At 40.0% G+C, this 17,267-nt stretch overlaps 1 protein-coding gene across 1 annotated transcript in view; it reads right to left on the reverse strand.

The window, feature by feature from the left end:
* DMD (dystrophin) overlaps positions 1-17,267 on the reverse strand; it is a 3,148,630-nt gene that overhangs the window by 1,992,355 nt on the left and 1,139,008 nt on the right. Inside the window, exon 8 of the mRNA XM_029603105.1 lies at positions 13,642-13,805. Coding sequence (XP_029458965.1) covers positions 13,642-13,805 — 164 coding nt within the window. The remainder of the gene's footprint in view (positions 1-13,641; positions 13,806-17,267) is intronic.

Consider the following 17,267-nt stretch of genomic DNA (forward strand, 5'->3'; position numbering starts at 1 on the left):
ATTTGGGGGGGGAGACTTAAAAGCCATTAAATCCCTCCTAGGGTTTAAGGGTTTGACTTTCAACTTAGAACTGCAGATTTTAACGTGCTTTAATTATTATTATAAATCCATCAAACTGATTCAGCTAAATCAAAGCAACTGGACAGACGTTCCTACTGCTGCTCAGTGATGCTAATACATAAAATGTAAGCAAAAAAGTTACCATGTCTCAATGTGATCGTTATCCTTGTCTGATAAGGATTTCATTAACAATCGGGTGCCCTTTGAACTTAATTTTGAATCTGTTTTTCTTTCTTTCTGTGTTGTGTGTGAAATACATTGCTAAACACAAGGACTGGGGGGCTGTCTCTCAACACTTCCGCAATAGTGTGCATGGAATAATATTAGTTCAGGGCTTTCCAGCTCATGAAAAAATGCACAGGGGCTGGTTCAATTCATCCATCTGTCCATCTCTCTGTAGAGAGGTATGATAGCTTCAGTGAAAATTCTCCAATCACATGCAATCCTGGGGGGGAGGAAGTGAGGGAGAGAGAAGGTGGAGTCTGGACCTATTCAAAATGACCTTAGTTTGATAAGGGTGAGTTACTATAATTTCAATAAAGTCAACATAAACACGTATTTATGTCTTTATTTACCGTAATAATATTTAATATGGGCAAGTGCAAAGTAATGCATTTAAGGAAGAATTATCCAAACTATAGTTACATGATGCTGGGTTACAATGTGTATGAAGCATCACCAGCCAGGAAAACGATCTTGGGGTCATGGTAGACAATACTTTGAAATCTTTGACCCAGTGCATTGTGGTGGTACAAAAAAGCAAACAGAATGTTAGGAATTATATTAGGAAGGGAATGATGTGACCACATCTTGAGTATTGGGTGCAGTTCTGACCGCCCCATCTCAAGAAACACTTACCAGAACTAGAAAAGGTGCACAAAGAAGGGTGACCAAAATGATAAAGGGGATGGAATAGTTCCCCTATGAAGAAAGGAAAACAGGTTAGGGATCTTCAGCCTGAAGAAGAGAGACTGAGAGGAGATGTGATAGAGGTTTATAAAATCCTGAGTGGAGTGGAACTGTTAAATAGGGAAGAGTTATGTATTGTTTCTAACAGTAGTAGGACTAGGAGATACTCTATGAAGGTAATGGATAGCACATTTAAAACAAATCGGAGAAAGTATTTTTTCATTCAGCACAAAATTAAAATTGTCAAATTTGTTGCCAGAAGTTGTGGTGAAAACAGTTAGCATAGCTGTTTTTTAAAAGGGTTTAGACAAGTTCTTGAAGAAAAAGTCCATAAACTATTATTGACCAGGTAGACTTGGTTATGAATAAGGAGGACTGGATCTATTCTTTGGGATCCTGCCAGGTACTTGTGACCTGGATTGGCCACTGTTAGAGACAGGATTCTGGGCTTGATGCATTTTTTGTTTGACCCAGTCTGGCCTAGTTCTTATTTATGTACATTTATAGTCTTTTTTGTTTAGAAAATGCCTGAAGTGAATTACAAAGTTTGCACTTCCTTGATTTTTTCCTGTTATATTGATGGCAAATCATTCCAACCTTCGATGTCTGGAGTTAACAATGGATGTATAGGGGAGCATGAAGTCAATCACTGGTTTTAAAAGAGGTAGCTGGGATTATTCTAGATGTTAAGGATAAGGAAATTTGAAAGAGCTATTCTATTCGTTAGCTATGGAAGACAGCTCTTCTTCTGGTTGGAAGTTATGGATGAGGATAGTTGGGAGAGCTCTTCTATTGGTTAGAAGCTATGGCGAAGGATAGCTAGGAGAGCTCTTCTACTGTTAGGAGTTATGGATGAGGATATTTGGGAGAGCTCTTCTATTGCTTGGAAGCTATGGAGGAGGATAGTGGGAGAGCTCTTCTACTGGTTGAAAGCTATGGAGGATAGCTGGGAGAGCTTTTCTGCTGTCTAGAAGTCATGGAGGAGGATAGCTAGGAAAGCTCTTCTTGGAAGCTATGGAGGAGAACAACTGGGAGAGTTTTATTCATTGGAAGCTATAGAGGAGGATAGTGGGGGAGCTACTGGTTAGAAGCTATGGCGAAGAATAGCTGGGAGAGCCCTTCTACTGTTAGCAGTTATGGAGGAGGATAGCTGAGAGAGCTCCTTTATTGTTGGAAGCTATTTATTTATTTTATTTATTTATTGGGTTTTATATACCGGGGTTCCTGTATGAGATACAGATCACCTCGGTTTATTTATTTATTTATTTATTTTTAGATTTTTATATACCGGTGTTCCTGTATTAAAATACAGATCACATCGGTTTACATTGAAACATAAAAATTATGCCAAGAGGTGGTACATATAACAAGGTTATAGAACTTGGAAAACATGGAAAACAGGTTCGAAAAATAACATTGAGAAAATTGTATAGTCTCTTTGAGAAACCAAATCATAAAATAAGGCGTAATTGTCTAAGATAAATGTGATCTGCAGAAGGGATTGCGATGGTGAGAAAATCTTGATAGCTGGAGGTAAAAAATAATCAAAGTTCTGGAAAAGCTTGGCTAAAGAGCCAGGTTTTAATTTTCTTTTTGAAGGAAGCGAAGCAGATCTCAAGGCGGATGTCTGGCGGGAGCATGTTCCATTGGACGGGTCCTGCTAAAGAGATGGTACGTTTCTGATGTAAGGATATTGTTGAAGGAACATAGAGTGTGCCTTTATAAGCTCCTCTGATAGGTCTAGATGAAGAGTGAAAACGAAGTTGGGTACTTAAGTGGAGTGGGGATATGTTGTAAATAGATTTATGAATTGCTGTGTATACTTTATAGAGAATCCTTTGCTTAATAGGCAGCCAGTGGAGGAGTTTTAGTATGGGGGTTATATGGTCTCTTTTATTTGTATTGGTAAGGATTCTAGCTGCAGAGTTTTGAATCATCTGGAGGGGTTTGATGGATGAGGTAGGGAGACCAAAAAGGAGCGAGTTGCAATAATCGATTTTTGTTAGAATAATGGCTTGTAGAACCATCCGAAAATCATTGAAGTGGAGAAGTGGTTTCAATTTTCTCAGGACAAGAAGTTTATAGAAGCAGTCTTTAGTGGTGGTGCTTATAAATTTTTTGAAGTTAAGCTGATTATCTATCATGACGCCTAGATCACGTACATATGGTGAGTGATTAATTATAGGAGTGGTAGAAATGAGTGGGACAGCTGGGTATATTAGATTGTTATTAACGTCATGATTGATAATTAAGATCTCGGTTTTGTTGTTGTTGAGAATAAGGCTGAGACTGGATAGAAGATGATTGATTAGTTGCAAGCAATTATTCCAGTGAATCAAGGTTTTGTGTAGGGATTCTGAGATTGGGATGAGTATTTGGATGTCATCCGCGTAAATGTAGTGTGTTAGGTTTAGATTATTAAGAAGACGACAGAGAGGGAGAAGGTAAATGTTGAAAAGGGTTGGAGAGAGGGAGGAACCTTGAGGGACTCCTTGATTTGCTGGGACCGGGTGTGATTCTTTGTTGTTTATCTTTACCTTGAATTGTCTATTAACCAGGAAGGACTTGAACCAGCTGAGTACTGTTCCCTTAATGCCTATGTCTATCAGACCTTGTAATAAAGATGAATGGTTGACAGTGTCAAAAGCCGCAGAGAGATCTAAAAGAATAAGGAGGTGAGGTTGTTTTTTATCCATATTAGTTAGAATATTGTCGGTGAGAGAGATAAGTAGGGATTCAGTGCTTAACGATTTACGAAAACCGTACTGGGAAGGTGCAAGAATGTAGTTTTCTTCCAGGTACTCTGATAGTTGTCTATTGACTATCTTTTCCATAATTTTGGCGATCATTGGCAAATTGGCTATTGGGCGGAAGTTAGCTGGATCTGTGGCCGGAAGATTTGGTTTTTTAAGAAGAGGTTTAAGAATTGCTAGTTTAAGTTGGTCAGGAACTAGACCTTGGGAAAGAGAGCAATTAATGATATCGGCAATTGGCTTTGAAATGGTATTCCTTATAGCAATGAGGAGGTTGTTTGGAATTGTGTCTAAGGGATGAGAGGATGGTTTCATTTTCTTGAGAATATTTTCGATCTCAAGAGCTGATGTGGATTCAAAAGTTTCTAGAGTCGTATTTAGTTTTGGTGGAGTATTAGGTGGAGATGGAGAAGAACTAGCTGAAGAGAAAGAAACAGTCAATTTATCAATTTTTTTTCCTTGAAGTATTCAGCTAGTTCGGAGGCTTTGTTGAGAGCTTGATCATCTGGGATGGTAGGAGGGGTTGGTTTAGTGAGGGCAGAAACGTAGGAGAAGAGTGCTTTCGAATCAAAGATGAAATGATGTATTTTTTTAGAGAAAAAGTCTCTCTTAGTTTTAAGAATGTTGATCCTGTAGGCATTGAGAGTGGTTTTGTATACAGCTAATGTTGTGGGGGATGGGTTTTTTCTCCATGTGTGTTCTTTATTTCTTAGTTTTTGTTTAAGCAGCTTCAATTCAGTGGTGAACCAGGGTTTTCTGTTGTCAGGCGAAGGTTGTACTACTTTGGTGATTGAAGGACAGGTTAGATCTGCAATTTTATTGGTGATGTTGCACCATGAAGATATGGCTGTAGAAGCGTTGGAGAGATCAAGTTGAGATAATTCATTAGAGAGATGGTTGCTAAGAAGGTCTGTGGAACAGGGTTTCCTAAATTGGATAGTGGTTTTTGGGAATGAAGTGGGAAGATGTCCTGAGAGCTTGAGTGTCGTGTTGATAATTTGATGGTCCGTCCAAGGGACAGGAGAACAAGAGGGTGAATCAGGGGGCAAGATACACTGATTAATGAAAATAAGGTCCAACGTGTGGCCTGCTTTATGGGTTGGGCTTTTTATTATTTGTGTGAAACCCATATAGCTGAGTGATGAAAGTAGGGTAAAACAGTTTGCTGTTTGTGGTGAAGCATCGACATGTATGTTGAAATCTCCCAATAAAATGGCAGGTTTATCTGGGTTGAAATATTTGGCGGTAAGTTCAATGACCGGAGAGGGGTCAGAGTCTATAGTTCCAGGAGGAGCGTAGATTAGGCCAATTTGTAGATGCTCGGATTTAAAAACTGCAAACTCTATGTTCGATGTGATGTTTGAATATTGTAAAGTGAAACCTAGCTCTTTCTTGGATGCTAGGAACAGACCTCCTCCCTTTCTTTTGAGTCTAGGGATGGAGAAAAAATTGTAAAGTTGAGTAGGTAGTTGGTTTAAAAGAGCTATATCTGTGGGTTTAAGCCATGTTTCTGTGATTGCACAGATATCTGGGTTTACTTCTGTAAGGTAATCATTTAAGATGTGAGTTTTTTTCGAAAGCGATTGTGCGTTGAAAAGTGTTAGGGATAGAAGAGAAAGGCCCAGGAATTGAGTGATAGGTGAAATCATAATTGGAATTAGCCTTTGTTGACGGTTGTAATGTTGTGGTAGAGGTTTAGTTTGATGATTGCGTTTACAGTAAACAGTAAACTTGCTCATGAGCTATGGAGGAGGATAGCTGAGAAAGCTCTTCTATTGATTAGAAGCTATAGAGCAGGGTAGCTGGGAGAGCTCTTCTATTGGTTGGAAGCTATGGAGAAGGATATCTGGGAGAGTTATTCTATTGGTTAGACGTTATGGAGGGGGATATCTGGGAGAGCTCTAATGGTTGGAAGCTATGGAGGAGGATAGCTAGAGAGCTCTTCTATTGGTTGAAAGCTATGGAGGAGGGTAGCTGGGAAAGCTCTTCTATTGGTTAGAAGCTATGGAGGAGGATAGCTGGGAGAACTCTTTTACTGGTTAGAAGTTATGTAGGAGGAGAGTTGGGAGAGCTCCTCTATTAGTTGGTAGTTATGGAGGAGAATAGCTGGGAGAGTTCTATTCATTGGAAGCTATAGAGGAGGATAGTGGGAGAGCTCTTCTACTGGTTAGAATTTATGGAGGAGGATAGCTGGGAGAGCTCCTCTATTAGTTGGTAGCTATGGAGAAGGATAGCTGGTAGACTCTTCTATTGGTTGGAAGCTTTGTAGGAGGATAGCTGGGAGAGCGCTTCTACTGGTTAGAAGCTATGGAGGAGGATAGCTGGGAGATCTCTTCTATTGGTTGGAACCTATGGAGGAGGAGAGCTTGGAGAGCTCTTCTATTAGTTGGAAGCTCTGGAGGAGGATAGTTGGGAGAACTCTTCAAATGGTTGAATATGTTCTTGATTTTTCCATCACTGACTATAAGGAAAAAATAAAATCTAATAAAATTCAAACTTTAAAATAATGTTTTAGGTTACCATAACTCTCTAGATCTTCTGGTTATTCATTTGTTAAAATATATCCTCCTAACCTTAATTTATATGATGCCATTTGTAAGAATCCCAACATGAATTGCATGCATACTTTTTTATACAAATACATGCAGCAATGTCTGGGATGGATACCACAATAACTAGCCCATGCCAAGAACATCATGTATTGCACTTTAAAGATTTAGAGAAAAAGGCAGCTTGGATATTTTAAAAGAAGTTCTTGAATGAGAGGATGGAATATTGGTTTTAAATCACGACTTTTTATAATCACAAATTTGTGAATTCTTCATTTTTAAATTGTCAGCTTTCTCAGGATTGTAGGAGTAGCCTAGCAGTGGGCTATGAACCAGGGAAGCCAGGGTTCAAATCTACTGCCACTCCTTAGACCTTGGGCAAGTCATCCTCCCTTGTCTTAGGTGCAAACTTAGGCCAGGATTCATCATTCCGAATGCGGCGGTAAAGGGGTGTGGGGGAGGGGGGAGACGGGGGCGATCGGGTGCTAGCCTGCAGCTGGCTGCACCACGGTAGTGCGGTTTCGCCTGCCGCAGTGCAGCCATGCTGCACACTATCGCGGGCATAGCGCCAGCATAAAAGGTGGTGCTATTTCCTGTGCTACTGCGGGTGATAATGTTCTAAACATTATTGCCGGCAGCGGTCCGCCGACCTATTTCCCTAATCCCCTCCATAACTCTTCCCCGACTCCTGCCCTCTACCTAATCTGAATGCTACTGCCGCGATAAGGCCCTAACACGCACAATAATAGCCTTTCGCGGGTTGGAAAATAACCCCCTTAGATTGTGAGTTCTCTGGGGTAAGGAAAATATCTCCAGAACCTGAAATCAACTTGCTTTGAAGTGCCTGAAAAGTAGGATATAAATACAAACTGGATATTGGTTGTGATCATGCCTCTTTATCAATTTGCCCAATCAGAAGAACAAAGAAAATGACATTGTAGACAGTGAAGCTTCTCGGTCCTCCTCATCTGGGATGGGGAGAGTAACTGAAGAAGCAGTTTACCTATCACCTTGGTGCCTATAATTGAGAGGTTGGAGTTAACCACAATGGCTAGTACAGATATAAAAAATGCATCTAAAACTAGTTTTAAATAGTACAGAGGTGGAAGATTGGTCCTGGAGAGGGCTAGGTTCCTTGTAGGCTGTGATATCACTTTTAATGGACCAATTCAGGAATAATGAATAGATGCCACAGTTCACAGTGAAGATCTCATAAGTGCTTTCTGAAGCCATCATATATGACATCAAAAGAAGGACCCTATGTAAATCTGAAAAGTCACAAACTGTATCATCTTTGGATGGTTCTTATGTTGTGCCAACCTGCAAGAAATCTGAACTGGTTTGAAGTCATTTGTAAATGCAGGATGACCAAAGACGGCTACATGCTGCATGGCATTTTTTTTCTCTTGTTTTAGTCATGGTGTTTTTGATCTCCACTGTTGCCTAATTCTCAAAGGACTGAGTGTTTAAAGGATTAAACACCTAAAGTTCTATTTAAAGTTCTAAACTGAAACCTGAACAACAGATGGTTTTGAGCATGCTAAGAGATGCAAGCTGTTTATTTTGGTTTATGGCTACCTGATTTGTCAGAGGTATTCTCAGGAGTACAGAGTCAGAGAGACATTTACAGGTCTGTAATATAACAAAGGAAGACCACTGGCTGCAGACCAGCAAAAGCTGAAAACTGAAAATAATCCATACTTGGTACACCAATTTCAGTCAGAGTTCAACCGGTCAATCCCCAAGTAAGGGGGTCTATAAACTATGAAGGAAAAATCCTGTATCCCATGGTATAAGAACATTTGAAATTAGGTATAAAAGCCTAGGGCAAAGTGGATACCCTCCAAAGACTAATTCCACAGCAGTGCAATGAAATATTTGTCTACACTACTGATCCAGGCCGACACAGAAAGGTATTGGAAGAGGAGAATTATTAAACTTAGGAACTGAAAAAGTATCAAAACTGCCAACTCAAGATGGATCCTGGGAAAAACATGCAAGAACACACCAATGAGGACATGGCAGGTGGCAGAAATCCACATGCTTATGCACAAGCCGGCATGAAATATCTGACTGCCGCAGAGCTCCTAATGCAGTCACATGGTATTCAGAGAACAGACACATTTACCACAGCTCCCATCTGCCTATTCCAAAGCCCCACCACTTCCTTTTGAATGGAGAGCAGCACTTCCATGCAACCAGTGTGGGAGAGAGAAGAAACTTTGCAAATACGGAAAGTATCGCTTTAGATTAGAAAATAAATAAGAACATACAAATAGATTGAAAATTCTGAACCTAGGGAATACTTTTAAGATTCACAGGGTCAGTCACAAAAGATGTTGGGGCTAAGTCACATACACGGTCACAATCCACTCTCTTCAAGCCCCGTCCAGAAGGGGGAGGCAGGGGGAGGGAGGGAGGATATCATCCAGGGCCCAAGGTGTTAAGTATGTCCATCCCCAAGTGCTTATAAAGACCCAGGCCACTTAACTAGTGTTCCAGCATAAAGTCTTACAGAAGCACTTGTAAATAGGGGGAATCGGACACAGAATGCACACTTCCTTTCATAAATTCAAAATCCAAGTATAAATACTTGAATCCACAACTCCTTTCTGTTACAAGGGCCCCCTTATTCCTTTCTGAAATGTAGGGCTTCCAACAGCTGTTCTAACTAGAATTTAGGAACTATCAAGAATCTGCAGAATGGATGCTCCCTCTGATTTATAGCTCCCTGTAAATGGTACCTGAGCAATGATGTAGCTCTGGTAGGATCCTTTTCTTTTCTGTACCAATTGTGAACCTCCTCGACTCTCTGGTGTGCAGCGGATGGGTACAGGCTACGAGGAAGCACCTTGTGAGTGCCACTTGTTCTCCTCTGGATACTGGAGGAGTGTCCTGAGTCCTCACCTTCGCCAAGATTGCTGCCTTGTGTGTAGTGACTTTCTCGAGCTGAGTAAATCAGATGGGAAATAAACAAGTTCCCAAACAAAAAACAGAAAGGAAACATGGAAAAACTTCCTTTCAAGTGGAAATCCAAAATAAAGAATCTTCTCTCACTTCAAAAGGCAAAATCAATCAGAAAGTCTCTTAAATCTCCACAAATCCATGTCCCACGGAACTGGACTTAGGATTTCTGCAGGAAAAAAGAAACCGAAAAACAAACCCCACTCCTTTCCCTTAATCTTTAAGCTAGGGGTCTTTGTCTTCTCTAGACACAGAAAACCACTTTAGCAGCCTTATATAGGGGTGCTTTGACATAGATGGTACGTTCCTCACTCCTTCTCTAAATGCATGGTCCTTCTATAAACTACACCTTCATAAGGATCTCAATGGGGCCCTATAGAGGCATAAAGGAAAGAAAAAATATCACATTTATAGTTACAAGATATAGATATTAATGGATATATTCATATATATTTAAGATTTATATTCTGCCTTTTGTGACTATATAATTAATACAGGAAATGTTGATGCAATCCTTTCTTGGGTTCAGAGGTCCCAATGAAGTGGCTACAGCAAAGTCCAAGGGCTTAAATTCACCATCCTGGACCTTTTAACTTTCTCTCTCTCATTGGACTTCCAGCCCTGGGTGCTGGGGTTTCACTGGCAGGGAGGAGGTTTAACCTGAAGGGTCCCCAGGTGCCCTGGTGGGAATTCAGAATACTGTCATTGACTCCCAAACATCCTTCCAATCTCAGTTCAGAAGGTACTCACATAGGAAGGAGGTCTCAATGAGTTGAATCACTTAAAGAAACACAACCAGCAGTCCAATGGTGGTGTTCCACAAAAATAGCCTTACGTCACCTTAAAGATCAGAATCCATACCATTGATAATCAAAGCAGAATAACAACTCCTAGAGCTCCAGTTTCTTTGTTCATAGTGCTCCTACACTTAACTCTTCTCTGATCTGAATCATTGGTCAATATGCTCTCCCCTTCAAAGGTGGGAAAATTATCCCTCTCAAAATGATAAGAGGTAAAAATGGGTAGAAACCCCCCCTTACTTCAACACTTGGGTACCCAAACTTCTTCCAAGCTAGTAGTTTGTCCCCACTGTTAACTGGTCTCGGGGCAAGGTAACAGGTAACCCAGTCCTTCCTGCAAGGGTGTACTGGCCCTCCTGTTGGGAACAGGTCAAGGTCACAAACAATCCCAATCTATACACAAATTCTCCAATTGGTGAGCCATGAGGCCTACCAAGAAATCCTCCTCCAGAATACACCTTCCAGGTTCTGCACACTCCAGCTCCTCCAGAATACACCTTCCTCAGGTTCTGCACACTCCAGCTCCTCAAAAAGAACCGTCCTTTGAGCAAGTATATATATATATATATATATATATATATATATATATATGGCAAGGTCCAAAGATAGGCGAGGATTCAAAAATGTAAAAATGCCCACAAAGCTGTTACAAAAAAATGTTTGGTGAGGATTGCGAAGCCACCGTCACATTGATAAGCGGGATAAGTAGCCCAAGAACTGTGGATTTCTAGATTTAAGACAAACCTTTGGATAATGACCAAATGCTATCAAAATACTAGAATAGCTTACAATAACTCTATTCAGATAATTTGAAATGAAGAAAAGTCTGGTTGGATAACTGTACAAGAGAAATAGATGAGTGGATACAAAGTACTTAGGGAGGATCAATTTAAAACAGTTGCACAGGAGTTTATACGAATTTTCAAAGTGGACTTGTATGTATAAGGCAACTTTGAAAATATGCGGCTTGTCTGGCTCTTGTTTAATGCATAGAAGAACTTCAACCCCTATTCTGTATTGCCCCCTTGGTTTTATGCATCACCCTGAATTTTTTAGTATTAAATCTTAACTGCCAAACTTTAGAGCATTCCTCAGGCTTCACAAGATCCCTACTTATGTCTTCCATACCTTACCATCCCAGGTGTCTATAATGTTGCAGATCTTGGTATGATCCACGGAAAGGCAAACCTTACCCAATAACCCTTCTGCAATATTCTTTATGAAAACGTTGAAGAGAACTGGACCAAAAACTGATCTCTTTGGCACACCGCTAGTGACACTCTTTTATAACATTTCCTGTTTCATTTCAATTTGTTCATCGACTTGAGTTTTTGTGGATGGGGCAACTGATAAGCAAAAATAAGTAAATTTATTTTGAAAATGAAGTTAAAAAAATGAAATGTTATTTTTTTGTTTCAGTTTCAAAAACAAGATCCTGTCACTGCCTACTTCCCCCCCCCCCCCCCCAAATAGCCCTTCCTCAGGCCCTCTTATCCATTACCTCCCACCGATCCCCAGTCACTCCTGTCCCACTGGTGACTGTTCCCCATAGATGCCAGGTGTCCCAAGGCAGGCGCCATACAACAAAATGGTGAAAGCCTCGGGTATGGCAAACATTGAAAATGGCGCCAGCCTAGAGTCAAATTTTCTTTGTTTGGGATTTTTCATTTTAAATAAAGGAAAAGAAATGAAAGAAAGTAAAAAATGGAAAACCTTAACGAAAACCAAACCAAAAGAAAAAAAATGTCCTGTTCACACACCAGAAAACAACTTAACAGCTGGAGAAATTGGACATTAGCAGGATAGTTCTAGATTTGTTTGTTTTGTTTTGATTTATTTTGTTTATCACTGTTCTATGTTTTATTTATTTATTTATTTACTTATTTAAATTCTTTTAATATACCGATGCTCAAGAACTAAGTCTTATCGTACCGGTTTACAATAAACTAGGGGGAACAAATTAAACAATGAGAGCAAAAAGTTACATTATAACAGGGAGGATACGCCCTTTTGTGGCCTCCCATTTTGTTCCATGTAAACCGGTACGATCTGTATACGGCTATCGGTATATAAAAATGTTAAATAAATAAATAAAATAAATAAATTTATCTGGATGGTTTGGATGCATGTCCACTTACTGTAAAGTAAAATACAGATTTTAGCCTTTTTTTTTTTTTTTTAAATATCCAGCTAGCCTTAGATACAATTTTATCAAGAATGAACTTTTATATGTCTGAAATAAGAGCACAAAAGATGGTGCAACTCCCTGGTTTCCACCCTTATGAGTGACAGGTATTTTTGGGATCTGTCAGCAGAGTGCTTTGAGAGACCCCTATGGAAACAGAGATGGAGGGGGGGTTTGGAGCCTGTCCTGGAAGAAGAAAATTCTGTTTGGGCTCTTCCAAATAAAAGGAGAGATTTAATGGAAAGTTTCCTAGAGAAAAGAGAGGAAGTGTTGGATCTGTCTCGAAGCAGCTTAATCCTTTTTCCTAGAACAGGGAAGGAGAAAATGAGGTGTTTGATCCTTCTTAAGATGTAGAAAGAAGATCTATCCCTTGTGAATGAAGAGAAAAACTCTGCATGAGGCAACTTCAGACTGAAAAGAGGAAGAGATCTGTATTTGGAGGTCTACTAAGCACTGTAAGTTATAACTAATGGTCAACAGAAAGCACAAGGAAGAGCGAGCAGTGTTCAAGCAGAGGCATGTTTGAAGATTAAGATACTGAAACAGGAAATTATGGACAGAGTTAATACAACAACTGGGCCAATCCTCAACCAAGAATGTATGTAGGATCTGCATGTAGGACAGCATGCTCCTTGACAGTCCGTTTTCATTCTAATTTGGGATTAAAATGACAAGCCCAGAGCATTCCAGTGGAAATAGCTCAGTGGGAGGTAAGTAGTGGGAGACTGTATAGGAAGAAAGAAAGGACCTAGCTATTGATGTAGCATCTACTGTTTTTCTTTTGCCTGTGCATGCTCTCTGTCCCTTACTTTCAGTAAAGAATTCATTGGGAACCATGAATCAGCATGAACCTTATCATATAAGCAAGCATCTGGCATTAACCTGTGCAAGTGTTTTGCCATCAAAGGGTCTTTGAGATCATTCTTTCCTCTACATTCAAGAACTCATGTATCTATTTTACGGAGTTAAGAGGAGGCTGATGGTCATGGATAATATACATAATTGAGTAAAGACAGATATTATTTTAGGTGTTTGGAAAGTATTCAGGGGTTTGTGAAATTTCTAGAAATAGATTATAAATGGATATATTCCTTGTAACCTATAAACTGCGGTTATAAAAGTGCCCTAGATTTTTTTTTTACAACAAAATCACAACATTTAAGCTGTGTTTTTAGGAGCAATCAGCATGATGTAGCAATGGGCACGCACTGTAGTAAAAAAACATTTTGTTGCATAAGTACTTTCATAATGGCCGCCTACAACATGCAAAATCTTGTGTCATAAATACTGTTCATGTTCCTTCCTGTGCTGAATTCTTCATAATTTAGCAAATGCTAGGTTGAATAAACTGATTTCCACCGGTAGTACCATGCTGGAGGAAACAAAAACTATCCTTCTGAGAGGAGACGTACAGGGCTCACCTTTTGGGAGTAGCGCTGGTGTTCCTCCAGTGCGACCTTTGGTTGTCGTGGCAAAGTTTCTACTTCCTGAATGGCTTCGATGCTGACTTGCTGGGGTAGGACTTGGAAGAGCGAGGTAACATACATCAGGATGGATTTCTTATCTGGATAGGCAGTTGCAATGTCTGGAAAGAACACCATATTCATCACTCCTTATTGCTAAGCTACACGCATAAGTACTTCCTATGGAATATCCAGAAGGCATATCAATGCCCTTCCTTGGTTCTACATTGGACATACAAGCATTAGTAAGTAAATCAGTTGCACAGGAAGTAAACAGACTAACCAGCGGATAATAGTGGTCCACACTGATTCTCTGGAGACTAATTAGACTTACAATGAGCAGCTCCAAAATTTCCCAGTAAACTTGCATATTAATGAGGCAGAAGCAAAATTTTAAAAAGGCAATTTCCTCCTCACGTAAGCATGTTTCATTCCATCATTATTTTTACATATTAAATTGCAAGAAATAAGTAGTCTAAGCAATGGTCCCCATGAGATAATTTTAGAAATACAATAAAGGAAGCAGAATCTTCTGTTCTGTGATCTAATTATTGTTTGCTGTAAAAATACAATAATTACATTAGTATTGATCATGGCTACCCAATAAAACATCATCATTGGAAAAATGTTTTTGTTAATTGTTATACCATTATCTAGTTAACAGGCATATAGATAAATACTGCAAGGTTCTTGATATAAATACTCAATAGAGTAAGGATGTGCATTTAAAAAAAAAACATGAAAAACTCAATAAAGCAGGATGCTTCACTTTGATCCATTTAAAAAAGTATCACCCAAATAAATCTTTTTTATTTCCTTTAATTTTCCATTTTAGCGCACGCTATTTGCATTTTAGCACGCTTTTTACATTTTAACATGCTATTTGCAATTAGCATATACTATTTACATTTGGTGTATGATATTTGAATTTTAGCACATGCTATTTGCATTTGAGAACACATTATTTGCATTTTAGTGCTTGCTATTTGAATTCAGTGCACACTATTTGAGTTTAGTGTGTGCTAAAATGGAAAACAAAGTGAAATAAAACTCACAAAAAAGAAAAAGAAACACAAAATCAGGACGCAGCCCCATGCCATAGAGAACAACTTGATCGTAAGACCTTGCTCAGTAAAGGGTTTCAGTGCAAGGAGAATGTGAATGCACCAAAATTAGTTTCTGTAGTGTTTTCAATAGAAATTAAGGGAGAGATTTTTAAACAGCCCATTTAGGTACTTCGCCCGTAAGTACTTTCCCTCTGAAAGTGGCGCACTGGAACAAAGAACCTGCATATTTGAAACCTGGGGTTTTTGCAGGCAGATTTTTGGTAGCTTGAAAAATGCAACCTAGGTACATTGGTTTTCAATCCAACCTCGCCCCGTAACAAAAAAAAAACAATAAAAAGGTTTCCAGAAATGCCTCCCCTGAATCCGGCTGAAAGAACTTGCACCTCGGAAGGCCATGTGAACTGATCGTTGGATTGAATGTGGGAAACATTCAGACAACTTGCCTGGTAAATCACTGTGTACCAGGATGAATGGCTTTTAAAATGGTTCTGAATTCCACTACTGCCTTCCTGCCCAGGCACTGCATTCGCTTTCCTCTTCAGCAGTGTGGAGTTATTGAGCATGCATGGCTGCAAACCCCAGCAGTCTTAGAACAAGGACGGGAATGCACCCGAACAGCTGGAAACAGTCTCTCAGGCTTCGAAACAAGCTGCAGTCTTTTGCACGGAATGAGGCTGAAGTTTAAAAGTTACTGCAGTTCCCAGCAGAACTGTTTGAATATATGTGAACGTTTCTCAATGGCATAAGTTCAGATTAAGGACACCCAAGTGACCATTTCACAAGTGCTTCTTAGAGCCAGGAGCGGAGGAATCTCCCGGTGAAGACATGGCAGGGAGAGGTCTCCCTGGGAAGCAGTAACAGCAGAGGCAAAAGCCAGTCCTCTGGGGATCGGCTCTGCTTCCCTCGTTCCTCCACTGCAGGGACTGCTCGAGCAGAATTTACACCACTGAACTCGACCTTTCTGGTACAAGGACTGAAGCTGGAGTAGCAGGCTGCAATCAGAATTTTAAAAGTATTTTCTCGGTCAATGAACAATTAAGTTATGGACGTTTGTTGCCAGAGAATGTTATCAAGGTGAGTGCCGTAGGGATGTGAATCGTTTTTATGATGAATTAAAATATCATACGATATTTCTTAATTTGTCATATAGCGGTGAAAAACGAGAAACAATCGCATTCCCCCGAATTTGTCAAAAAATTGTTTTTCGGCTTAGTGCACACTATTGTTAGTGCGCGCTAACTCCCGTTAGCTTGCACTAAGCCGAAAAACGATTTTTCACTAAAAAAAAAAATGCTGATCCGTGGGAACATGAGATTTTCCCTCAGCCACATGAACCTGAAAGTGCAAATGATCGGGCACCCAATTCACATCCCTAGTGAGTGGTTTAGCTGAATCTAATAAAGGTTTGGAGAAGTTTCTGGAGGACGTACCCATCAAAACTTATTTAGCCACTTTGATGCCTTTCCTATTAGGATCTGCTGGGTTCTTCTAAGTGACCGGGACTGGCCACTGCCAGAGACAGGATGCTGGGCTCCATTGGCCATTGGTCTGTTCAGCATGGCACCTCTTATATTTGTAGGAACTACCTTACCATGCCTCTATATATTGCAATTTGAAAAATCATATTTGTAAATCTAAGGCACTTTTTTTTCCCAATTGAGACAGTGATATAATTATACAGGCAAGCACAGAGCCAACAACATGTCATGTGCTATGTGGAAGAAATCCTTTTAATAGGATGAAGCATTCGCAGATGCTACAATGTACTTTGCAGTTCAAACAGTCATCTCGCACAGCAGATTTCATTTCATTCATTTTCAAAACGGTCCGGTGATAAATATTCAGGTGTCAAGAGCATTCCTATTCAGAGGCGCAGTGCAAGGTGAAACTTTCTCTCTGTACAAAGCCTGCATGTCACGCTATGCTTAGCGCCCAGGAGAACAAAGAATGAATTCCTCCACACTTCAGGGAAATAATAATCTCAAGAAAGCTGAGTATGGCAGCTTTAGTAGATTCTTTTGCTCTTTGGCACTCAAAAGTTACCCACTCCATTCCGAGAATATAATGATCATGCTCTGCAGGCAATGGGGAGGGCATCTTTCAAAGCCATGTACATGCCTAGGGGAAAAAGAGACAACAGAAAACTGCCCTCCTGAAATGGGGATAAGAGTATGCACGGATCTCAGCATGTATGTACCGAATTTTAGATTTACTTCCTCGCCTTTCCAGTCCAGAGTTCAAGGCAAGTCATAATTAGTTACTCTACATCTTTCCCTATCCATAGAGGGCTCACAGTCTAAGATGGTTGTTTACTTAGCTGCATAAACCCCCGATACATCAGGTAGGTTATTGCTAGATAATTTTATGCTAATAAAAAAAAAAAGCAGCATGCCTGAAAAAAAAATCGCAAGCTGCATTATTTTCATAAAAGTCAGCAACAACTCAGACGTTGCAGCCTAACTTCCCCCGGGACCATCAGGATGCTAGCATGTGGCCTGATGCTCCTGGGGCCACGAC

The sequence above is a fragment of the Rhinatrema bivittatum genome, chromosome 5, assembly GCF_901001135.1.
Source record: "Rhinatrema bivittatum chromosome 5, aRhiBiv1.1, whole genome shotgun sequence".
Lineage (NCBI taxonomy): Eukaryota > Metazoa > Chordata > Amphibia > Gymnophiona > Rhinatrematidae > Rhinatrema > Rhinatrema bivittatum.